Here is a 25,117-nt window from a genome sequence, read left to right as displayed (position 1 = left end):
GGCTCTGGTGACTGTAGAAGATGACCCTCCAGATGACCTGTTCTTCTGATGGTCATGGCTCTCAGGCACAGTGTTGCAGCTGAATTGGAGTTGGGAGACAACGCAATATCACTTTTTCCTTGGCAGATGTGGATGCTCATTTATTTACATGTCATTTAAAACGTATTGAGTGTTTAAAATTTTTATTTCTTTAATTGAAGTATAGTTGATTTACAATGTTGAGTTAATTTCTGGTGTACAGCTAGGTGACTCAGTTATACACATATATACATTCTTTTTATATTCTTTCCCATTATGGTTTATGTATTCAGTTGTTATGTTATGACATAACATAACATTTTTTGTGATGTTTTAACTATATTCCTTTCTCCATGTGGTTTACTACTCTCCCCTCAACTCATCCCTCCACACCCTCCTTCATTCAAGGTGCTGCCTTTTTTGTTGTCTATGTCCTTATGGAAAGAATGTGATAGAGATGAAAGAAAAATCAAAGGAGTCTCTCTTGCTTTGGTGTCCAAAAATGTGTGCACTTCCATAGAGAAGACTCCAAGAATAGACAAAATCTCTGTGGGAGAGAGCAGGGCTTCCTGAACCCCATCCTCAAACAGAGAAGAGATTTCCCTGAGGCTGGAAAAAAGAAAAGACAAAGGGGAAGTCCTGATGATGGAGACCTTAGTGGCGTTCTGAGGGACAAGCCCTGCCTTCTGGACAGAGCCCCAAGAGGTAAAGCTGAAGCCTGGGAGGAGGGAGCACCCTGATTCCCATACTCTTAGATGGCACAGAGGGGAAAAGAGCTTCCAGGCAGAAGGCCTGGCTGTCAGGAAGGAGAGCAGTAGCAGGAGCCACTGGCATGGGCTGATGACCACGGGTCAGATGCTTACCTCCATCATCTTAATGGGATGAGGGAGAAATTGAGGGGTGGACTCCAAAGACTATGTTTCTGCTCCTTTAGCAAAATGGGGATTTAAATTCAAAATTAAGCCGAGTTCTCTCTCTCCCTCTCTCTCTCTCTCTCTCACACACACACACACATACACACACACACATACAGTACTTCAAAAAGAAAGTTTATTGAGTTCCTACTGTGTACCAGGCTGGATAAGCCACATAGACACGGACTCTGGTCTCTAGAGTTACAGAGTCTCTCTGGGGGAGTAACACTCGACCTATTGGCCACGAGCCTTGGTGCTAAGTGGGCTACTGGAGATGTGAGCATAAGGCTGTATGATCACAGAGGTGGAAAGCGTATTCTTCTGAGAACTATACCTCAGGCTTCACAAACTTAGAAGATCCCAGTTTTGGGGTGTTCACAGCAGTCACCAAACTCCCAGAAGACTACTAGAGAAAGCCAGAGCTTGTAGATTCCTTCACAGGAGGACAACAGACACGTGGGCCACTCTCAGCTCCCAGAAGATTGCTCAGAGTGTGCAGGCTAGAGGCAAGGTGCTGGGATGCTGCTGTGGGACAGTCCCCTCTGGCTCTGAAAGGGCTCAGAATTCTCCCTGCTGCCCTGCTGCCCTGCTCAGTCTCTCCTCTGGTGACAAGTCCTCCACCCATAGGGACTGGATACACAGTATTTATGTCTTAGAAGTTGGCCTTCTTTCCTCAATGCTCTACTCAGGTCCCTTTCCTTCTCCACTTAAAAAAAAAATTGAGGTGTAGTTATTTACAATATTATATAGTTTCAGGTGTACAACATAGTGATTCAAAATTTTTATAGATTATATTCCATTTAAAGTTATTATACAATATTAGCTATAGTCCCTGTTGCTATACAATATATCCTTGCCACTTAATTTATACATAGTAGTTTGTCCCTATTAATCCTCTATCCCCATCTTGCCCCTCCCCCTTTCCCTCTCCCCACTGGTAACCACTAGTTTGCTGTTTATATCTGTGAGTCTGTTTCTTTTTTGTTATATTCACTGCTTTTATTTTTTAGATTCCACATGCAAGTGATATCATACAGTATTTGTCTTTCTCTGTCTGACTTATTTCACTAAGCATAATACCCTCCAGGTCCATCTATGTTGTTGCAAATGGCAAAATTTCATTCTTTTTAATGGCTGAGTAATATTCCATTGTATATATATACCACATCTTTATCCATTCATCTGTTGATGGATACCTAGGTTGCTTCCATGTATCAGCTATTGTAAATAATGTTGCTATGAACATTGGGGTACATGTATCTTTTTGAATTAATGTTTTCATTTTCTTTGGATACATATCCAGGAGTGGAAATGCTGGATCATATGGTAGTTCTATTTTTAGTTTTTTGAGGGACCTCCATACTGTTTTCCACAATGGCTGCACCAATTTACATTATCGCCAACAGTGTACAAAGGTTCCCTTTTCTCTACATCCTCACCAACATTTGTTCTTTGTGGTCTTTTTGATGATAGTCATTCCAACACATGTGAGGTGATATCTCATTGTGGTTTTGATTTTCATTTCTCTGATGATTAGTGATGTTGAGCATCTTTTCATATGCCTATTGACCATCTGTATGTCTTCTTTGGAAAAAGGTCTATTCAGGTCTTCTGCCCATTTTTTAATCAGGTTTTTTTTTGATATTGAGTTGTATGAGCTGTTTACATATTTTGGGTCTTAACCCTTTACTGGTCATATCATTTACAAATATTTTCTCCCATTCAGTAGGTTGTCTTTTTGTTTTGTTGATGGTTTCTTTTGCTATGCAAAGATTTTAAGTTTAATTAGGTCTCATTTGTTTATTTTTGCTTTTGTTTCTCCTTCCCTACTTTTGTCACTGACAACTTATTTTCCTGGATTAGTGTTTCTCTGATAATTGTGACCCTTTTACTTGGCTGGCTTTTGTTCTCCTGGTAAAGATTTGAGGGAAACATCTTTATTTCATGGGCAACACACAATCTTGCTCTTTGGGTGGGCCAGATTTCTAAATTTTGGTGATTTTCATAAATTCTATTCTTTCCAATCAGAGCAACACTTCCTGCCCAGGTTCCTGGGTTCTGGGAGTGCAGGCCATTTAGAGAGGATTATCTAGCTCTGAAACCACTGTCCACATACAGATTTTTTTTTTTCTTTCCATCCAGAAGGTCATTCATTAAAAAAATTTTTAAATTGTAAGTAATCATACCTGTTGCAATTTTTTTTTTTTAACTGCAGGTATTGCTTTAAAAAACAATTCAGTTTTGGAAGGGTAATAGACAAGCCTGGTATCAAATTCAAAATGTATAAAGCCAAAGTGGTGAGAAGCCTTTCCTTCCCTTTCCTCTGGTCAACCAGTTCCCCAGAGGCAATCTCAGTTACCAGTTTATTTTGTCTATGTATACATTATAAATCTTTCCCAGTTTGTTGTTTGCTTTGCAATTTATTTATTTATTGTCAGATTGATGTTATAACACTTTTATATAATCTATTATTTTTAGATCTAAAAATTAGTTTAAAAATGCATGCAATAACCCGCACACAAATGTTCATAGCAGCTTTGTTTGTAATAGCTTCAAACTGTGATCATCCCAGATGGCTTTTGACAGGTGAATGGTTAAATAAGCTGTGGTACATCCAACCATGAAATGCTACTCGGCAATAAAAAGGAATGCACCATTGATGCATGCAACAGCTTGGATGAATTTGTTTTGCAAAATGTTACCACTGGGGGGGTGTGACATAATAAGAAATACATATTTGGTGTCTGCCCTCCCCACTCCCCCTTTCCTGGTGCACAGCTCTAAAACCCTTGTAATCTCTGAAGTGGTAAGTGTGTTTTTGTTGTTAATAAGATGACTAGTGGCTGGAGGATCCTGGAAAGCGCCTAAGGATGGGGGACTAGTTTTTGCTTGGAAAGTCAACCATGTAATTAGAGGGTTGGAATTTTAAAAAATATTTATTTGTTTATTTTATTATTTATTTGGCTGTGCCGGGTCTTAGTTGCGTCATGCGGGATCTTTAGTTGCAGTGTGTGGGATCTTTTAGTTGTGGTGTGCAGGATCTAGTTCCCTGACCAGGGATCGAACCCGGGCCCCCTGCATTGGGAGCATGGAGTCTTAACCACTAACCCACCAGGGAGGTCCCGAGGGTTGGAAGTTTTAGTCAATCATGCCTACATAGTGAAGCCTCTATAAAAAACCCTAACTGAAGCTTTCAGAGAGGGTGCTAAATACGTCAAGGTGCTGGGAGGGTGACGGTCCTGGAGAGGGCATGGAAGCTCTGCGCCCCTTCCCATACATCTTGCCCTATGCATCTCTTCCATTTGGCTGTTCCTGAGTTGTATCCTTTAATAATAAATCAGTAATGTAGTGAATAAACTAATTTTTCTGAATTTTGTGAGCTGCTCTAGCAGACTATCGAACTCAGGAAGGGGGTCATGAGAACCCCTGATTTATAGCTGCTTGGTCAGAAGTACAGGAGGCCTGGATTCCAGATTGGCATCTGAAGTGGGAGCAGTTTTGTGGGACTAAGCTCTTAACGATTGGGGTCTAATGCTAATTTCAGGTAGATAGTGTCAGAATTGAATTGAATTGTAGACACCCAACTGGTGTCAGAAGTGTTCAATGTGAGTAGTAGTACAGAAAAAAGTTTTGGTTTTTTTTCCAATTTAGAGAGAAACTGAGCAAAGCATACAACAGAACTCTCTGCATTATTTCTTACTACTGCATACGAATCTATAATTATCTCAATAAAGATTTCAACTAAAAATACACAAAATAGAGTAGTATAGAAAGTAAACACTGAATCTTCTTTCCATACCTTATCCTAATTCCATTTTCTAGAGAGAATGTTAACACTATAAAGTATATCCTCCCAGACATTTTCCTATACTTACACATTTTCCTAAACAAAAATGGGGCTGTGTTTTTGTTTATATCAGTAGCTTATTTTGTTCACTTAAAAAACAGACATTGTTTCATGGCGTTTAGGGTTGCCAGATATAGCAAATAAAAATACAAGATGTTCAGTTGAATTTGAATTTTGGATAATGGATAATTTTCTTACTGTAGATATGTCCCAGTATGTTGCCATTTTATTTGGCAACCCTAATGGCAGTACACTTACCTAATTCTTTTGAAAACTTGGTTGCATAGTAGTCCACTGATATTTAGCCTTTTCCTATTGATGAGGGTATCCTTTAGATCAGAGTGTTCATCATAATTCTCAGTAATTCATAAAGTCTCTTATATTTGTATGGTACCTTAAATTATTCAAACTTCTCATATTTCATTCAACAAAAATTAACTGAGAATTACAGCAGAAAAATCCTGGGCTTTGGATTCCTGGCTGTTATTCTTATCAGATACTTAAACTTCTTGAAATTCAGTTTCCTCATTTGTAAAATGGGAATAAGAATACCTACTCTGCAGGATTAGAAATAATGTGTATACAACCCCTAGTAGTGCCTAGCAGAGAATGGAACTCAAGAGATAAATCATTGTTATTTACAGTAATGTTAAGATCCTGTGGTAGGTGCTAAGGGATAAACAGAATTAAGAAACATATTCCTGGGCTTCCCTGGTGGCGCAGTGGTTGAGAATCTGCCTGCCAATGCAGGGGACACGGGTTCGAGCCCTGGTCTGGGAGGATCCCACATGCCGCGCAGCGACTAAGCCCGTGTGCCACAACTACTGAGCCTGCGCTCTAGAGCCCACGAGCCACAACTACTGAGCCCTTGTGCCACAACTACTGAAGCCCGTGCGCCTAGAGCCCATGCTCCGCAACAAGAGAAGCCACTGCAATGAGAAGCCTGTGCACCGCAACGAAGAGTAGCCCCCGCTTGCCTCAACTAGAGAAAGCCCGCGCGCAGCAACAAAGACCCAACACAGCCAAAAATAAATAAATAATTTATTTAAAAAAAAAAGAATCAAGGCATGGTTTGTAGCCTGAGGTGTGCTAACCTGACTAGCCTCAGAAGAGAAACAGCATTGCTATGAACGGACTGAAGCCTTTGCTTCCCATCCCCACTGATGACTCAGCCGCAAGTGGTGCTGACATTCAGGCATTCATTCCACCACCAGAGAAGCACAGCTCTCGCCCTGCCTTGCCAGACTCGGATACTCTTATGCTGGCAGAGTGGCTGCGTGCGCTTCCTCTGAAATGCACAACTGCTCATCTCCCTTTCCTGGTCAGCACCCCTCCCAGCTCTAGCCTGGCACACAAGGCCCTTCACAAAGGGTTCCCTGATTACGGGCTCTTCCTTTCCTGCCACACCCCTTGTCTCCTGTGCTCCACCCAACATACCTTTCTCCCAGGAGACTTGTGTTTTCTTGCCTCTGTGCTTCTGCACATAGAGCTCCCACTGTCTGGGGAATGCTCTTCCCTCGTCAAATTTTTCTTTTTCTTTGTTTTTCAAGGCCTAACTCCAGTACAAAATACTTCAATCCCCTGGTCAGAAATAATTGTTCCCCATTTTCAGCTCTAACCAGCATGGCTGAGTGCACTTTTATTTGGTGCTTGTCTGGTCCTTTATTAAAGTTGGTTGTCTATGGATCTGGCTATTCTGTCTTTGAGATTCCTTGGGCAGAAGACACATCTCTTTTCTTCCCTTTTCTGGCATTGCCCTGAACAGGGTGAGGCATAGGGTAGACACTGGTGACTGATAAAAGAATGAATAGCATGAATTACCCTGTGTGAGAGGGGCAGACACTTGGTTATAGAGATGATGCAGGTAAGTCCACATTAATCGTTCAAAAAATTGTAGAGGGTTTTATTATTGCTGCTAATGGTGTTATTATTGGTAGAGATGTTACATTCCAAATGGCCTGACCCACCCAGTTAGTGACTCAAGAAACAAGGAGCAGCAGAATCATATCCAATCTCCTTATTGTCCATTTGAGGAAACAGGTTCACAGAGGGGCAGGCACTTCTATCAGGTCAGGTTCCACAGCTCAGAGCCCTGCCTCCTTGCACTGGACTGTTTTGTCTTGCAGCCTAATTACTCTCCTTAATTCAGTAATACTCAAGCTCTTTTGAATATGTACACTCAACATAATTTTGAAAAACTTTAAGTAGATATCTAAATTTTCTCACCATACTTTTAGTAATAATTTTTATAACCTCCTTTATTTATATAGACTTCTAAGTTAAAAACTGTTATTTTCCTTAGTACTCTTAACCATGTGAGGCAGACAGGCTTGACTATATTAGCTCCATTTTACAGGCAAGACTGGAAACATTCCCATATTTAGTATAAGACAGATCCAGGATATAAACCCTGGGCTTCCACACTCACAGCTGCTCTTTTCCCATGACTTTTTGATACATCATTTTAAAGTCATCTGATTTTACAATGTTTCACAGTATCAGAGTAACATCTGTAACATCTAATCCTGGCAGGTTAACTCTTGAGCCAACCAATTTAATTACCTCATAATCTGGCACATTTTAAGGCACTGTTAATACCTCCAATTCAATCTCACAGCTATGTTCGTAATAGGGAAGAACATTTTGTATTCTATTACAAGTTAATCAGTAAAGGGATGTTGCCTATAAGCTTAAATTATACATAACGGCCAATCCCTGGGAGCCCTGCCTCCCAGGTAATGAGCATTAAGCTAAAATACCTTTGTTTAGCTGACCAGGCTCACCTGTGAACGAATAACACATTCCCCTCTGGAGGCTGACGGGAACCAGGAAGTGTTTGACTTTACGCCCTCCCCTTTCAGTATAAAAGAAGCCTGAATTCTAACTCAGGCAAGATGGTTCTTTGGGGCACGAGCCTGTCATCTTCTCAGTTTTCTGGCTTTCTGAATAAAGTGGCTATTCCTTGTCCCAACAACTTGTCTCTCCATTTATTGGCCTGTTGGGCGGCAAGCAGTATGAGCTTGGGCTCAGTAACATGTTTGAGCGTCCCATGAACCAAAACTGCAGCAGAGCTGATCTTAAAGGACCAGGGGACACAGTAATAGTTAAGCATGTTTTCAGCTCTTAAGCTGGGCCTGGCACACCCTCACCAACTGCTTAGATGGCAAGTTGAGGCAACTAAGTGAGTGACAGGAGCAGAGGGAAGGCCCATTTAGGGGTGGGCACTGATGACAAACACAAGCAGGGTCAGACCCTCTTTTTAGGTCTAACATCTCCAGGAGTGTTGGTCCACATTATTACTTGCAGGGTAGACGGCAATACTTCTGGAGTCTAGAATATATAAGGAAAGGGTCCAATTAAGCTGCTCGCCTGCAGCCTAAAAGACCAAATAGTGCTAATTTCATCCATGCCAAACCAAGAAAATGGTTCACTCTTTCCTGATTTCGGTTTAAGAAGAGGACTGATCATCAGGGAAACCAGAAAATTCCATCCTGAAGCCCAGCAGAACTAAATGGTGGGCATTTCCCTGAGTCATAGATGGCACAGGGACTCAGTAATCTACCACCGTGTTCTTAAAAGGAAACACTCATTTGGCTTGAAGGGAAAAAATTACCTTGGTAAGCTTTGGTCTTCCATAGGACACGGAACCAGGAGAGACTAGGAAGGTCAGAGCCTGGGTGACCAATCGTGATAGTGCAGGACTTCTTCACATAAGGTGCATAGGTCCCTGAGTAGGGTCTACAAATACTCTAAACTTCCAAGAGAGAATTGGAGTTTCTGCATGTTTTCCTGGGGAAAGCGTCCTTCCCTTCTCATAGATCCAAGAACAGGTTAAAATCCTGAGCTAAAGAAAAGCATTAAGCCAGCTGCAGGCAAGGATAAGGAAGCCATCAGATACACTTAGAGCACTGTGTAAGTCTGAGAGCTCACAACGCTGTCACTGAAGTTAGAACATGGACTCACAGCAGAGACAACCGAGCACTGCTTTTGTGCTCTTCTCTCTAATTGTACTTAAAATTCTTTCCAAAACAAGGCCTTAGGAACCCCTAGGTTCAAATATGTCCCTGGGGTTGGTCAACTACTGTCTTGTATTCATGCTTGGGTATTCATTCACCAACATTAAACCCCAGGATAGAAGATGTGACAAAGCATGCCTCCTCCATGGCATGAGTCTTTTGCTGGTTTCAGAGGTGGATGGTGACCAACACCGAAAATACACAGGAATGTTTCCTTGGACCTGGGGTGGGATGAAAAATGCCTGCCATGACTAGCACCATCTTTTCCCTGACACTTCCCCTCCAGTTTCTGAAGATATAGTAGAAAATAATCTTTTTTGAAGATACTGGGTAACAATTCCATAAAACAAAAACACATGCTTCCAAATGCACCGTGCTTTCAGATATTCTGGGTTTAGTTCAGCTGCCAGATGACCTGACTGATGCTTTCTCCTCGATAGCCAGGTGAGCCCACCTCCTTGAGGAAACCCACTCTATTCTTGGTAGCCTGATGGGCCACTGAGAGTTGGAAAGGGCGCAAAACCCCTGAGATCGACTGAAAATTCTTCCTCAGGAAGGCAATTTCATGAATGAGGTCTCCCAAAGCAAATGAAACCAAACTTCCCCAGGTGCTCCTCAATCACTGTGTCGTCTGTCGGATGGTTTTGTTCTTGACCTTGGCTTGTCCACGTTTCAAGATGAGTTCCCAAACAGACTTCAGATTTGGAAATCCCCAGGTCATATAAGGTTCCACTATCCAAAGCGTTTTTATGGTTTTAGGGGTTACTTTCACAAAGACACCACTGAAAATCTTATTCAAGGGAAGTCTTGCAATGGTCCTCTGCACCAGTGAACTCACCCCATTAATCCTTTGGATGCATACAACAAAGGCCAAAGAATATTTATCTGGCACTTTCAAGCCATGAGGTTTCACTTCTAGTCGTCTGAGGCGCACCCTGTCACATAGCTGCTGCCAGGAATCATGTAGGAACCATTCTAGTTGCTTAAACTTGAGCCCTTTTCCATTCCTCTGTTCCTTCTGTGCAAAAGCGCCTGCTTTGCCTGGGTGGCTTTGAGGGGCTGATAAGCCTTCCTCTTTTTCAGGAGGTTTTCTGGAACCAAAGGGCTCTTCCTTCTTCGCTCTTCCTCCATCTTTCCCATACTGCGGCTACTGCTCATGCGCAGCCCCACCGGGTTGGGCAGAGAGGAACGGCTCTATGTTTACTTGACCATAGAGACGTCTATTCTAGCTCAGGGGTCCCCAACCCCCAGGGCGCAGACCGGTACCCGGCCACACAGCAGGAGGTGAGTGGCCAGCTAGCGAGAGCGAAGCTTCATCTGCCGCTCCGCACCACTCGCATTACCGCCTGAACCGTCACTTGCGTTACCCCCCTTCCCGCCCCATGTTCAAATTGTCTTCCACGAAACCGGTCTCCGGTGCCAAAAAGGTTGGGGACCGCTGTTCTACCTAATGGCGGGGCGACCAGGACTGCTGCGCCTTCTTAGCAGCAGTGAACCGCGGAGGCCTTGCTAACCCTTATTCCTGCCAAGAGTTGCACAAAACTTCCTTCGCACTGCCTCCAAGCTTTTTAGAGCTGTGTCATCTTCAAAACCCAGCCCTTTCCGTTTCAGCTGTATTCTCATAATGCTGGAGGCCAGGTTATAAACACTGAATAGCTTCCCACCATGCATTCTCTCGTTATAATTTTAAATAGTCACAAAGGTTTTAATTTTTTGATTAATTGTAAATATTTTTTAAAACAACTGGTTATTGTAAACCTCTGAAAGTAAAGCTGTAAGTCCTTAAAAGATATCCAATGGATTGGAAATACCGGAATGATTTGATACCCACTATTATCCGATGAAAATTACACGAACAAAATAAACAATTTACTTTTTCTTTTAAAAGACCACCTTCTTCCTCATTCTTTTTTTTTTAAATTAATTTATTTATTTTTATATTTTTATTTTTGGCTGTGTTGGGTCTTCGTTTCTGTGCGAGGGCTTTCTCTAGCTACAGCAAGTGGGGGCTGCTCTTCATTGCGGTGCGCGGGCCTCTCACTATCGCAGCCTCTCTTGTTGCAGAGCACAGGCTCCAGACGCACAGGCTCAGCAGTTGTGGCTCACGGGCCCAGTTGCTCCACGGCATGTGGGGTCTTCCCAGACCAGGGCTCGAACCCGTGTCCCCTGCATTGGCAGGCAGATTCTCAACCACTGCGCTACCAGGGAAGCCCAACAATTTACTTTTTAACTTGCTTGTTTTCCCTCTTTTTTCTCCTAACTCATATTTCGGTTCCACAGAATGTTATCTTAGTGTAATTTTTTTTTTTTTTGCTTGAAAATCTTTTATCCAGTGCAATAGCACACTTCATTGCAATAAAAATACGTATATAACACTATTCCGCTTCACAGGTAGGCAGAGCAGAAAAATTTAGGGCAGTGAAACTACTCTGTATGATACTATAATGGTGGAGACATGTCATTATACATTTGTCTAAACCCATAAAATGTACAACACCAAGAGGGAACCCTCATGTAAATTGTGGTCTTTGGGTGATAATGTAGGTTCATCAGTTGTAACAGATGTACCACTCTGGTGGGGGATATTGATAATGGGGGAGGCTATGCATGTGGTTGGGACAGAGAGTTTAGGAGGAATCTCTGTACCCCTCAGATTTGCTGTGAATCTAAACCGTTCTTTAAAAAAAGAGTGTATTTTAAAAATACATATATAAATTTATACTTAATATTTTTTTCTTTCCTCTTGCTATAAGTTTTTTTTCCTTCTGGATTATCATTACAATTGTAATTCATACAGCCCATGAAAGTCACATAAATAATGACCAAACAGTAAAACGTATTAGAAGGACTTCTCCTGTGATGCTAGGTAGGTGTTTCTGGTACCTTGAGCTATCTAATGGACAATTTGTCCCCTGGGGGTTTTATTCCTCGTGGCAACATATTTTAGTAAGATTTTTAGAGGGGAGAGGTATACTTGTCTTTTGTTGGATGGGAGAAGGGCCACTGGGCAAGGGGAGGACGAAAATGAGAACTGTGACTACTAGCGACTTCTCTGCAAATCAATTTTAGGAAAGAGAACTTAAAGTTGAATTATGTAAAAACTTTGTATGTTCACGGCACCACGAAAATCTTCACGTGCCCTCCGGGAAGGGGCACTCCAGGTCGAAGACCAAGGCCTTAAGTTACCTCTCAGCAAGCTCCAGAGGTCTCTTGGCCATCCCACTCCGTGGCCAGCCCGCCCCGCTCCCTGTCCTAGGGCGACCGCGCCCCCGCCTCGCTGCGACCGCCCAGAAGCCGCTGCGTCCCCGCCCCTTCCGGCGCGCGAGGTTTGATTTGCTTGGCGGGCGGAAACGGCCAGAGCGTGACCATCCAAAAAGTTCCTAGGATCTCTCTGCGCTCGTCGCTTCCCTTCGGACGGCAGGCCGGCGCGTCTGTCTTTCTGACTGGCCCAGTCCCTCCCGGCCCTGCGCCCTCAGGTCAGTGTGTCCCGCGTGAGTGAAGGCCGGGGTCCCGGCCGTGCGAGGCGCGGGGGACGGCGGCTCGGGCCCAGAGTGCTTCTGGCTCACAGGAGACTGGGGAACTTCACCGGAGTCCCACCTTATGAGCACGGTTCCTTGGATGAGACAGCCTTTCCGACCCCTGGTTCTCTCCTCTGTAAGTGGGATAGGGGTCGTATCCGCCTCCGGGTTATCGGTGAGGTAAAGCGCTTGCCACCTAGGAGGCTGTGATAGATGTGAATTCCCATTCCATGTTTCCATGACACTGACGGTCTCCGGGAAAGAAGTTCAAAGAAGGGTTTCGAGTTATTTCTGTTCGTACAACTCAATTTACTAGGCAGTTCAGTAAAAAAGGAAATGTGTTATGTCTTATCACCCCCTTTTCAGAGTCCAAATCCTTCCTTTTCCTTCACCTTCCCAAAGTAGTGGCTTAAGAGCCTTAACACTAAAAGGGGACTATGCACCGAATGCTATAGCACTAAAAGGAGTGACCCACCGAGAGACCAGTGGGAAAAAGGGAGACTTCCAAAGGAGGGCGTCCCAGGAGAGTGATCAGGCCTCTAGCTCCTAGGATGAATAATTGTCCTTGAGCTTCACAATTCGTATTTCTCCTTGGTAGTGGAAAGGGGGAAGGTAGTGCCTGGAGTTTTGCTTAGAGCCCGGTGTTCCTAACTTTTTTGTTCATATTTTGGGTTCTATCTCTGTTGTGTGGGATAAATCAGAAACATCCTTACTGCACCTTCATGCGCGTGTCTCACCAGTGGATCTGTCCTTTCAGTATATCTACTATGGACCAACCAGATGGCCAGATCAGTCCCTTACTACCTTTGGGAGTGAATGCCTCTTTACTGGTGCTCCGAGAAGCCTCTGCAAGGGAGCAGGACAGTATGTTAATTAAATGTATTACAAGGCCACATTATATGCCATTCTGTATTTTACTTCTCATTTGAAATATCCTCAGCATCAGTGTCACACCAAGCTTACTAGATAATGTAAATGTATTACACAGCAGGTAATAGCATAGCCCAGATACGACTATGTTGGTAGGAAAATGCCCCCAGTTTGTTGCTATCTTATAAAATTTATTGATAAACTTTCTCCCACTATCTAGGCAATTCCTTCTTTCCTCAGAAAAGTTCAAGACCCCAATTGTATATAGCTCCAGTTCTTCTACTTAGTCACATTCAGAAGGACATTCAGGTGTCTGGGGTCTAGTTTCCTTCTTCATTATCCACAGTTGGGAGGCTGTCTTCCACATTGACTGATCATATACCTCCTTTAGCAGCAAGTGGGTTACTCCAGTCAAAAGTCTTTCCTGTGTTTTGTATTTCCAAACTCTAGAGGATAAACAGGGAGAGCACTTCAGAATATTTAGAACCAGCTCCACTTCCACAAAATTTAAAAACCAAGTAAAATCTGCTATCATTATAGCAGTTTTGCAATGTAAACACCAGTTTTCTTATACAGTAGCAAAAATGATGTTCCCTGGATTCAGTAGATACAATTTAGGGCCACGTTGGTATTATTCACCTAAAGACATGGTATGATTTGAGGGAAGGGGGTAGATAAGAAAATGGAAGGAAGAAAAAGAGGAGGTGTGTGATTTAGTCTTACACTGGTGTGAGTTGATCTCTGCTAGTTGACTGGAGGCCATAACCTGGAAGTTCAAAACTCATTTGGGAAAAATCTGTCAAGAAGTTGGTTATGACACTCTTATATCCCTATCTGGGAAAATGAATTCCAACATCATACCAATTGCTTTCTCTTTCTGAGTGTGGCAATTTGAAATAGCCCAGTCCTTTGTATGGAATTTAGGCATGTGCAGTGGTGGCAATTAGGAGTCTTACTTATACTTCCTAAGGCCTACTTCTTTCCCTTTGTCCATTTCCATCTCATGTTATTTTGTTTGTTTCTTTGTTTGTTTGTTTTTTGGCCGAGCTGCGCAGCTTGCAGGATCTCAGTTCCCTGACCAGAGATTCAACCCAGGCCACGGTAGTGAAAGCCGGGAATCCTAACCATTAAGCCACCAGGGAACTCCCTCCATCTCATGGTTTTTAAACTCTGAAATGTGTTTGTGTTTCCTCTTTAACCCCTGGGTTCTGAATACCCCAGTACTGCATTAGTTGGGGCTTTGCTCTCTAAGGAACCTGATAGCCTACTTTTATAGCAGAACACTTTCTAAACAGATTTATAGCCTAACATTCCCCCATTTCCAAAGTCCTGCTCATTCTCTTCTCCATCATCAGGATCCCAAAGATTTCTTAGCCTTGTGTTGACCTCTATACCTTTGCTGCTATTTTTGCCTGTTTTAAAAATTCTTAGTCCTGCGATTCCTGTCTTTTGGGGGTGTGGTTCCACTTCGTTCCCAATTTGCTCCAATAACAAATGCCCTTTATTTTTATTTATTAATTTTTTTTAAAACTTTTTTTAAAAAATTTATTTATTTATATATATTTTTTATTTTTGGCTGTGTTGGGTCCTTGCCTCTGTGCGAGGGCTTTCTCCAGTTGCGGCGAGCGGGGGCCACTCTTCATCGCGGCGCGCGGGCCTCTCACGGTCGCGGCCTCTCCCGTTGCGGAGCACAGGCTCCAGACGCGCAGGCTCAGTATCTGTGGCTCACGGGCCTAGTCGCTCCGCGGCATGCGGGATCCTCCCAGACCAGGGCTCGAACCCGTGTCCCCTGCACTGGCAGGCAGACTCCCAACCACTGCGCCACCAGGGAAGCCCACAAATGCCCTTTAAAAGGTTTCTGAATTAGTAAGGATATTTCTAATCCAGTGTCTCAGGTGCCCAGGGAGAATAAATATGTCCTCTGTGCTGTCTCCTTGCCTGGAACAACTTTTGCCACTCCAGTGGAAGCAGAAATATTTCATTTTATATCACCAGCTTTGTGCTAGTATCAGGACCTGTCTTTGCTTCCTTTGTTTGCCTACGCTGTTGATGCAGATTCAGCTAGATTAAAAGTTCCACCTGCTTATTAAGTTGGCCCAATGCCACCTCTTCCTAGGAAATGACTAATATTGTTTATTGGATCAGAATGTCTTTTGCCCATGATCTTTATCTTTCTTGCTATTTCAGCTTTGACATTGCTACTAAAACCTTTTTTTTTTTAAGCTGATTTTTTTCTTGGGTTTTGATACTTTTCCTTCCAGAACTTCTGCTCTAGTGTTCATTTCACTGACCAAATTTTTGAAGGCTTTCTACTTGCTAAATAACATACCTTTTATCTCCAAGTAAAATGATTCCTGGAATCAGAGTGCTTTAGGCATTTTGAAAGGAAATTTAAAGGGATCTTAAAAAAAAAATCCTCTGTGTCTCTTGGGCTTTTGATAATTTCATTCATTTTTCTCTCCACCTCAGTTTAAGAAGATTCCCCATCTTCATTGTAGCAAGGACCTTCCCTATTGCTCTGTCTTTTCCTTTATAAACTCACCACAGTCCTGAGGTTGAACTCATACTCTAGGTCTTCCAAAGTCATACCGTTATTAAGGTTTAATAACATGCTGGCTACTCAGCTCTGGATGAGCCAGGATGAAGGACAGAGAACTTGAAAGTAGTAAACATGATGTTGGCCACTTAACCAGTCCCAGAGCCTTCAGCAGACTTGCTAAAGCTCTGCCTGTTGGTGAAGGGAGACTGTCTGGCTCTAGAAATGAGCACTAGCACCAGGTTTCCACTACTGAGAGGCATTAATTAAGATGTATGAGTTTTGCCCTTTCCAGGTAGAACTTTGCCCAAGTCCCAGTTGGCTATGCATATACTTACCTAATCTTTCTAAGTGTTACAGAGAGTGGGGTCCTGGGATCTTAAACTCTGTGGTGCCATCCCTAGTCCAGTGCTAGGGCACAGAAGGAGATTTGTGCACAGGAGTCAGACCAGGCAAAGGAGTTTATCACTAGCTGGATCTTGGACTCAAAGCCCTTTGTGAACTCTAGAGCCCTTGGTGTGCTGTGCTGACTCAGTGACCTCCACTTCCCTGGACCCCCTCTGATTCCTGCGTGGCTTTCTAAAGGGTGTGGAAGCATCTTTTTCCAAGGTTGAAATCTCAAGTCCTGTCCTGTCACACTAGCCTCTAGGAAGAAGAGCTCCTTAGAGAAACTGTATCTATATAGGTTCAGAGAGCTTGCACCCCATGACTACCTATAAGAAAGCTCCACTTTGCAGTACCTAAACTCAGGTCCTAGGACTTAACATATATAGGAGCACTTCCAAATTTATTTAGAAATCTACTTCCTAGAAACTTTCTTTTTAGTAGTGTTGCTTTTTTCCTTCCTTCTTGGCTTCCATAAAACTATTCGAATTCTTGCTTTTCTAATTGTTATCTCCATGCTCTTCCGCTTGCCACTCAGAGCTATAGGTCTGGTATGGGTAAGGCCTTATCTGTCTTAATTGTCTGCCTTTCACTTTACAGTCTTTACTGTAATTGATTTTGTGTGTGGTGTGAGGTAGAGATCCAATGTTCTTTTTTCCCATATGCCTGACCAGTTGTCCCCGCTCCAAATCTGCATTTCCTTTTCCTGGTACCTCTGAAAGCAGTTTCAATTCAGTACATGTCAGCCTTTTCTTCCTCTGGGATCTTTGCACCTAAATTCCCTCTTTCTGGAATGCTCTTCCTCTCATTCTTTTTGGGTTAACAATTCCTGTTAAGGCCTATCAACCACAGACCATTAGGGACAAGTCTGTAATTAAAAAACAATTAGGTACACTTAGCTTGCTGCAGCAAGAGAAACCATACACCCTAGGATCTTGGGCATCTCAGTAAGAGTGAGTTGAAAGGGGCTTATAGGATTTGGGCTTGTGCTGGGGAAGCAAGGACCAGTTTTTTGTTTGTTTGTTTGTTTGTTTTTTTAGTTGCGGCATGTGGACTTCTTAGTTGTGGCATGCAGGCTCTTAGTTGTGGCATGCGAACTCTTAGTTGCAGCGTGCATGTGGGATCTAGTTCCCCAACCAGGGATCGAACCTGGGCCCCCTGCATTGGGAGCACGGAGTCTTACACACTGGACCACCAGGGAAGTCCCAAGGACCAGTTTTGGAATGGATACTGTCAAAGAGCAGGAGCATTTCAGCATTTGGGTATCTGAGGAAGCAGGAAGTGGGAGGAATGAGGTAGTGCTGAGGATGTCCTTGGTGAGAAAGCAGCAGTCTGTCAAATAAAGGAACATTATCATTTTAACTGCTTCATATAGAAACATTGTTTACATGGTCCTGCACAGTTCCTATTGGAAACATTGTTGAAGTTTTGATGAGAAGGGCTGATTTTCTTTTTCTTGCTTCTCATTCTTTGAGTTAGATCTTGACTTAAACGTTACCTTCTCGGTGACCCATTCTAACCACTGTTGCTTATTTTCCCCAGTATTTATTACAAATTGTATTTATTTATTTGTTTGTTTGTTTATTTATTTATTTATGGCTGTGTTGGGTTTTCATTGCTGCGCGCGGGCTTTCTCTAGTTGCGTCGAGCGGAGGCTACTCTTTGTTGCGGTGCACAGGCCTCTCATTGTGTTGGCTTCTCTTGTTGCGGAACACGGGCTCTAGGCGTGTGGGCTTCAGTAGTTGTGGCTCGCAGGCTTTAGAGTGCAGGCTCAGTAGTTGTGGTGCATGGGCTCAGTTGCTCCACAGCATGTGGGATCTCCCCGGACTAGGGATCGAACCCGTGTCCCCTGCATTGGCAGGTGGATTCTTAACCACTGAGCCACCAGGGAAGCCCTTTATTACAAATTATAATTATTTAATTCATTGTCTGTTAATTTGCCTTTTGTCTTCTCCACTGGAATGCAAGATCTATGAGGGCAAGAACCACATTTCTTCTCTGTTATATCCTTGGTGCCAAGTGCAGGTCTGGCACATCATTGGTGCTCAGTAAACACATCTGTATGGGTAAATGAATGAATACAAGAAAGTTCAGAGTTAATAGTCTGATTGCATTAGCAGTTCTGCCAGATACACTGCTAATCTCTAGTTAAAGTCAACTAGGAGCTTATCCTCCCCAAATAAGACAAAGCTGGTATGAATATGACTTCATGTGTACTCGCCCCATGGTGTTTTGTAATTGTAGTTAATTTTAAAACTCAGGAAGACAAAAATCAAATAAGACCTCCTAAGACTTTTACAACTAATTTTTTATTATTTATTCATTTACTTATTTAATTTTTATTTTATATTGGAGTATAGTTGATTTACAATGTTGTGTTAGTTTCAGGTGTATAGCAAAGTGATTCAGTTATACATATACATATAACCATTCATTTTCAGATTCTTTTTCCATACTGGTTATTACAGAATACTGAGTAGAGTTCCCTGTGCTATATAGTAGGTCCTTGTTGTTTATCTTTTTTATATATAGTAGTGTGTATGTGTTATTTATAAATTATTTGATATATACTTAAGAGTATAGGGACTTCCCTGGTGACGCAGTGCTTAAGAATCTGCCTAGCAATGCAGGGGACACAGGTTCGATCCCTGGTCTGGGAAGATCCCACATGCAGCTGAGCCCGTGTGCCACAACTACTGAAGCCCACCCACGCGCCTAGAGCCCATGCTGCGCAACAAGAGAAGCCACTGCAATGAGAAGCCTGCGCACCGCAACAAAGAGTAGCTCCTGCTTGCCACAACTAGAGAAAGCCTGTGCACAGCAACAAAGACCCAACACGGCCATAAATAAATAAATAAATGAATAAATAAATAAATAAGAGTATATGTAACACACGTAAGTTGTGAAGCATAATAATAAAATATGTATCTCATTACATGTATCTTAAAATTGTATACCATTGGAGTCTTAATTTGCATATCCCTGATGACTAATGAAATTGAGCCTTTTTTCATGTTTTTATTGGTTATTTGTGTTTCTTTGTGAAATGCCTTTTTATTTCATTTGCTTATTCTGTGGGGTTGTCTTTTTCTATATTGTTGTGATGGAGTATATGCATTCTGGGTAAAAGTCCACTGTTATAAGTGTTGCAAATATTTTCTCATATTTATGTTGTTTTTTTCTTAAATGATGTCATTGGATAGGCAGAGGTTCTTAATTTCAATGTTATTTAATATTTATTTATTTATTTAAATAATGCTATCTTTTTAAAGTTTATCTATCTATCTATCTATCTATCTATCTATATATATATATTTTTTGGCCTTGCCACACGGGTTGTGGGAGTTTAGTTCCCCAACCAGGGATTGAACTCGGGCCCTCGGCAGTGAGGGCATGGAGTCCTAACCACTGGGCTGCCAGAGAATTCTCTGTTATTATTTTTTATGATTAGCACTTTCTGTATCTATTTAAAAGATCCTCTTCTATCCTGAAATGATGACAATATTATATTAAAACTTTTAAAGGTTTACCTTTCATATTTAAGTCTTTATTTGATCTGGAATTGATTTTTATGTATGGCGTGAGATAGGAATCCATTTTCTTTTTATATGGCTAATCAGTTTTTCCAGTATCATTTATATGCCTAAGACTTATTTATATTTGTAGTTACAATAATGAAGGAGATAGTCTCTCTCTTTTTTTTTTTATCCAGTAGCTCTATTTTTATTTTTTAGGGATCTCAATAAGAATGAAAGAGATAGTCTCTTAATAGTTCCTTTTTTGATCATGTACTGTTTTTGTTTTTGTCTTATAGGTTCTTTTTATAATTTTGAGTAAACTTCCAGGAGGACTATGAAAGATTATGATGAACTTCTCAAATACTATGAATTATATGAAACTGTTGGGACAGGTAATTATTTTCTTCTTGGAGAGGATAGGTCATCTATTTGAGAGTATAGTGTATTTGGGCAGCCAAGAGCTTTTTAGCCTAACTTATGTAGTTTTAAAATTCAACCTATTTTAGTAAGAAGAAGTGGAGCAAGAGAGAGGAGAGTTGTAGAAGGGGCCTTGTGGTTCATTTTATTTAGAATAAAAGTCATTAGAGAGTTTTGAGCCAAGTAGTGGTCTGACCTTTTGTTTTTAAGGTTCACTCTGGCTGCTTGGTTGTGAAAAGACTGGCTGGGAGAGGGCAAGGATGGAAAAACATAGTTGTTAGGAGGTTTTTGCAATAATTTAGGTGAGTGATACTGGAGATGATGGTGACTTGGATGGTGATAGAATTGAAGGTAGTGAGATTCTGTGTATAGAAAGGGGTGGGATTCTGTATACAGACATACACACACATATGTACATATAAGTATAGTTTATTGAGGCATAACACATAGTAAAATAAGCAAAGTGTACTAATTTTGGTGGCGTTTTTGTACACATATACCATATGTTCCCTGCTCAGATCAGGACATAGAAATTTCCAGTCAGTGCCTGCCTCCTTTCCCCTAAGGTAAACATTAATATATTTTTGAAGGCAGAGCCAGTGTGATTTGTTGGAGGGTTGGATATGTGGTGTGAGACAAAAGGGAAGGGCTAAAAATGGCTTTTGGATTTTTGGCCTGAGCACCTGGGACGATGGATTTGCCATTTACTGAGATGAGGAAGACCATGGGAGGGACTACCAGGAGCTTATTTTTAGAAGTACTAAGTTGGTGGTTTCTTTTAGATACCTAAATGTAGACATTTATCCAGCTTTTGAGCCAGTTTTGAAACATAATTGCTTATTTTTACAGTTTTAACACTGAATGGAAATTTCATATTACTTTTCTTTTGTCTCTCCGACTTTATATTGTGTTCTGGCAATGTTAATTATAAAGCAGGTTTAATTGCAATGTTAATTATAAAACACATTTCTAAAGAATGAATTCTTTTTTCCTACTTCTTCATTGCAAAATTAAAGATATCCTATCATGGCAAAGAAGGGTCTTTAGTTAGTCATTGAATGAGGAGAGGTTAGGATCATGGCCAACACTTTGGAAGCAGCAAGAAGAAAGGGCCACAAACTTCAGGAAAATATAGATCAATAGAGCCTTATAAAAGTATGTGGAAAGGTATTTGTGCCTGAGTTCTCAGTTTGCTCTGATGATGATATTTAAGTTAGTTTGATTCTCTCTTCATAATACATTTTCCCATACTTAGGTGGCTTTGCAAAGGTCAAACTTGCCTTCCATATCCTCACTGGAGAAATGGTAGCTATAAAAATCATGGATAAAAATGCACTAGGGGTAAGTTTAACATTACTTAAAAAATATTTATAGATCAGTTTTGTGAATTAAAACTTGAATTTGCTCTAATGTTCTAGTTACTGCTCTTTTATTAGAATAACATTTCCATAGCCAGTTATGTATAAATCTATGGTTTTAAAAAGTAATCTGGGGACTTCCCTGGTGGCACAGTGGTTAAGAATCTGCCTGCCAGTGCAGGGGACACGGGTTCAATCCCTGGTCTGGGAAGATCCCACATGCCGCGGAGCAGCTAAGCCTGTGCGCCACAACTACTGAGTCTGCGCTCTAGAGCCCCCGAGCCACAACTACTGAAGCCCACGTGCCTAGAGCCCGTGCTCCTCAACTAGAGAAGCCACTGCAATGAGAAGCCTGCGCACTGCAACAAAGAGTAGCCCCCGCTCGCCGCAGCTAGAGAAAGCCTGTGCATAGCAATGAAGACCCAATGCAGCCAAAAAAAATAATAAATAAATTAATTAATTAAAAAAAAATCTGGGGAAGGGGTTACTTTGTTCTTAATTTTAATACAGGGCAATGGCACTTATTTGAAGTCGACAGGGTCCATTTTCCTGTAGTTGTTTCATAGTCTTGTAGGTGTTTCTGGGTATTGATATCTCCCTTCTTTATCTTCTCATGATACCCTTACTAAATGTTGATCTACTTTATAGTATAGCTCGATCTTATGTCCCAGAATTTTATTCAAAGAATAAATTTTATTCAAAATTTATTCTAACTTTTATTAGAAATTATGAAATCCTTTTCTTAATCAGCCTTTTTTTCCTCTACATGAATGCTTCTAGGATTGAGTTGCTCATTACCTTCTAAAGCAGCCCATTTACTTTGTGATCTTGGCTATAATGTGCATAAAGTTTTCCGTTTTTCTATTAAGGGAAGATCTGTCTCTTTTGATGGTCTTTTGGGCATTATATACCCTTCCCAGTGTTTGAAGTCATCCTGAGTGGTCTTTTTTTTTCTAATTCTTTCTACCATCCCTTGTATGGTTTGGTTTCTATGCTTTGTTCTGGTCTCTTTCTGCTGAGAATTCACTAGTCTCTTAGTATGCATATGTGATTGTTTCTTTTTTTGGGAGATAAACTAAAAAAATTTTTTTTAAATCTTTTTTTTTGTCCTCTGACCAAAAATCTCTGAGTGTTAAAAAAAGTTTTTTATTCTTTGCGATTGAGTTAGCATTATAATTATTATTAGTATACAGTTGAGTAAAACAGCACAAACATTCTATGTGTTGATAATTATCAAACATAAAAATCAGTTTACTGAAAATGCATCTTTATATTACACACGTTGGACTTTTTTTGGGGTCTCTCTTGTTGTTAGGATGAGGCAGAGTTTAATATCAATTGTTACTTTATTTTTAAGGATGGAAATGCTGATTAACATACATAAATTAGTCAAAGAGAATATGTTTTGTTATAATAACGTCACTCAATTCTTTGAACTCCTTCTGAAATATATGCCAAAATCACACAATGATCTATATCAGAAATTATTTTTAATAACCTATCAACTGACAATTCAGGTTTTCCTTCAATATTTTTGTTTTCAGTGCTCAATACTATATTTATTAAACTAATAAAAAGGTATTAAAAAACATTTTTCTAGAGCATTTAAACATTGGTTACAAAACTGATTAATTCCCTTAAGCAATTTCAACTTCAGTTATAACTTTAGTATGACTTATTTACTTGGACACAGCAAACACTTAAATAGCAGACAAAATGTGAACTGTTATTACAAAATGCATTACCACATCAGTACTCAAAACTTATTCTAAAGCATCAATATGATGATATTAATTCATTATTTCTAAACTTGTTTTTGTATTTTTTATTGTTACTATGCTTATTTTAGTTACTTCCTAGGACTTTAAAAATATTTTGATTACTTTCAGGGTTTTAGTCATCAGACTCCCACATCCCCCAAAAAAGAAGAAAAAAAGATTATCATATCAAAATAGTCAAAGTTACAATTGATTCTTGGTTAAGAACTAATATCTGGTTGCATGGCCCTAGATAATTGGATATTAAACCACAGATCATTAGCTCAAGTCCCTTTTTATAATAAAATTTTACTTGTTTACTTCATGGATATCTGGATTTCTATCTTTAATATGGAAACTTTGAAAGTTTTTCAACTTGGTTTACCTTCCTCCCCAACCAACTTCGTATTTTGAAAAATTTCAAGCTCCTTGAAAAGTTGGAAGACTGAGACAGTGAATACCTTTTATCTACATTCACCAATTTTTAGCTCAGCATGCTTCTTAATGGACATTGCTGAGACCCAAGTGGTAGCCAAGGCATGTACACTGAGTAGTGTTTCTGTCATTTTCCTTGTTTGGAATGCTAACCTTCTAAAGGGAGTCTGAGATTATTTTAATTTTTCTAGATGTTGTACTATTGCCCCACATTGAACTTGCCTTTCATAAAACCCTCAAGGCCTTTTTAAAATGTACACACAAATAAGTTTTGTTTTATATTTCTATATAGTTGAACAAATTGTTTTGAGGCTGTTGATTGCTTTTGCTACTTAGTTTTGAAGTTGGTGATATTGATGCTTGGAACACTTCCCAAGTAGGTTTATTGCTCATTTAATGAAATGTTTTGTCACAGAGTGATTTGCCCCGGGTCAAAACAGAAATTGATGCCTTGAAGAACCTGAGACATCAGCATATATGTCAACTCTACCATGTGATAGAGACAGCCAACAAAATATTCATGGTTCTCGAGGTCAGTAGTATATTCCAGAGACCTAAAGTTATTTGGTCATTGTCTTAGTCTGTTTGGGCTGCTATAACAAGATATCACAGACTGGGAAGCTTCTGAACAACAGAAATTCATTTCTCACAATTCTGGAGGCTGGGAATTCCAAGATCAAGGCACCATCATGGTCGGGTGAGGGCCCTCCTCTTGGTTCATAACTGGTACCTTATTTCTGTGTCCTTATATGATAGAAAGGGCTTGAGATCTCTCGAGCCTCTTTTAGAAGAGCACTAATTTCATTCATGAGGGCTCTGCCCTCATGTCCTAAGCACCTCCCAAAAGCCCCACTTTCTAATGCCACCATCTTTGGGGGTTAGGATTTCAACACGTGAATTTTTGGAGGGACACAAACATTCAGACCATTCTCACTCATTTTATCAATAGTTATGGGAAAAGTACATTTCACCTGAAAGATTAAATGTTAAGTGGCTTACCTGTTTGAGTTCTGTAACAATTTAGATCAAGTAGGCATATATAATAAATTGGAGATACATTGTGAATGTATCCTTTCTGATACCCTCCTAATGGGATGGTGTACTTTAGTGGACAGAATATGTTAGAATTTGTTCCTAGAGGGAAGGATTCATTTCAGTTTTATATGATGTATTAGCCTAGGGCTGCCACAAATATGGTTTAAAACAAGAACTTACTGTCTCATAGTTCTGGAGGTTAGAAGTCTGAAGTCAAGGTGTGTACATGGTTGCTTCCTTCTGAATCCTCTGTTCTATGCCTCTTTCCTAGTTTCAGATGGTTGCTGGCAATCCTTGGCATTCCTTGGCTTATAGATGCACCATCTCTGCCTCTGTCTTCAAATGGTGTTGTCTTACCTGTGTGTCTGTGTCTGTGTCCAAATTTATCTCTTCATACAAGGACACAAACAATTGGATTAGGTTCCACCCTAATCCAGTATGACCTCATTTTGACTTGATTACATCTATAAAGACCTTATTGACATATAACGTCA

At 40.9% G+C, this 25,117-nt stretch overlaps 1 protein-coding gene and 1 pseudogene across 5 annotated transcripts in view; one reads left to right on the top strand and one right to left on the bottom strand.

The window, feature by feature from the left end:
* Positions 1 to 9,189: 9,189 nt before the first annotated feature.
* Positions 9,190 to 9,953, bottom strand: LOC137770704 (large ribosomal subunit protein uL30-like; annotated as a pseudogene).
* A 2,195-nt stretch (positions 9,954 to 12,148) lies between these two features.
* Positions 12,149 to 25,117, top strand: part of MELK (maternal embryonic leucine zipper kinase) — a 77,668-nt gene continuing 64,699 nt past the window's right edge. The window contains exons 1-4 of one of the 5 annotated variants that reach the window (XM_068552252.1): positions 12,149 to 12,271; positions 19,918 to 20,013; positions 21,294 to 21,379; positions 24,004 to 24,120. In XM_068552252.1, coding sequence (XP_068408353.1) covers positions 19,956 to 20,013; positions 21,294 to 21,379; positions 24,004 to 24,120 — 261 coding nt within the window. In that variant the 5' untranslated portion in view covers positions 12,149 to 12,271; positions 19,918 to 19,955. Of the gene's footprint in view, positions 12,272 to 12,291; positions 12,450 to 19,917; positions 20,014 to 21,293; positions 21,380 to 24,003; positions 24,121 to 25,117 lie in introns of those variants that run through there. The other 4 variants (XM_068552253.1, XM_068552254.1, XM_068552255.1 and 1 more) reach the window with 4 other exon arrangements.

Source organism: Eschrichtius robustus, chromosome 10 (assembly GCF_028021215.1).
Source record: "Eschrichtius robustus isolate mEscRob2 chromosome 10, mEscRob2.pri, whole genome shotgun sequence".
Lineage (NCBI taxonomy): Eukaryota > Metazoa > Chordata > Mammalia > Artiodactyla > Eschrichtiidae > Eschrichtius > Eschrichtius robustus.
Note: the sequence above shows the minus strand (reverse complement) of the source record. Positions and strands in the feature narration are given on the sequence as shown.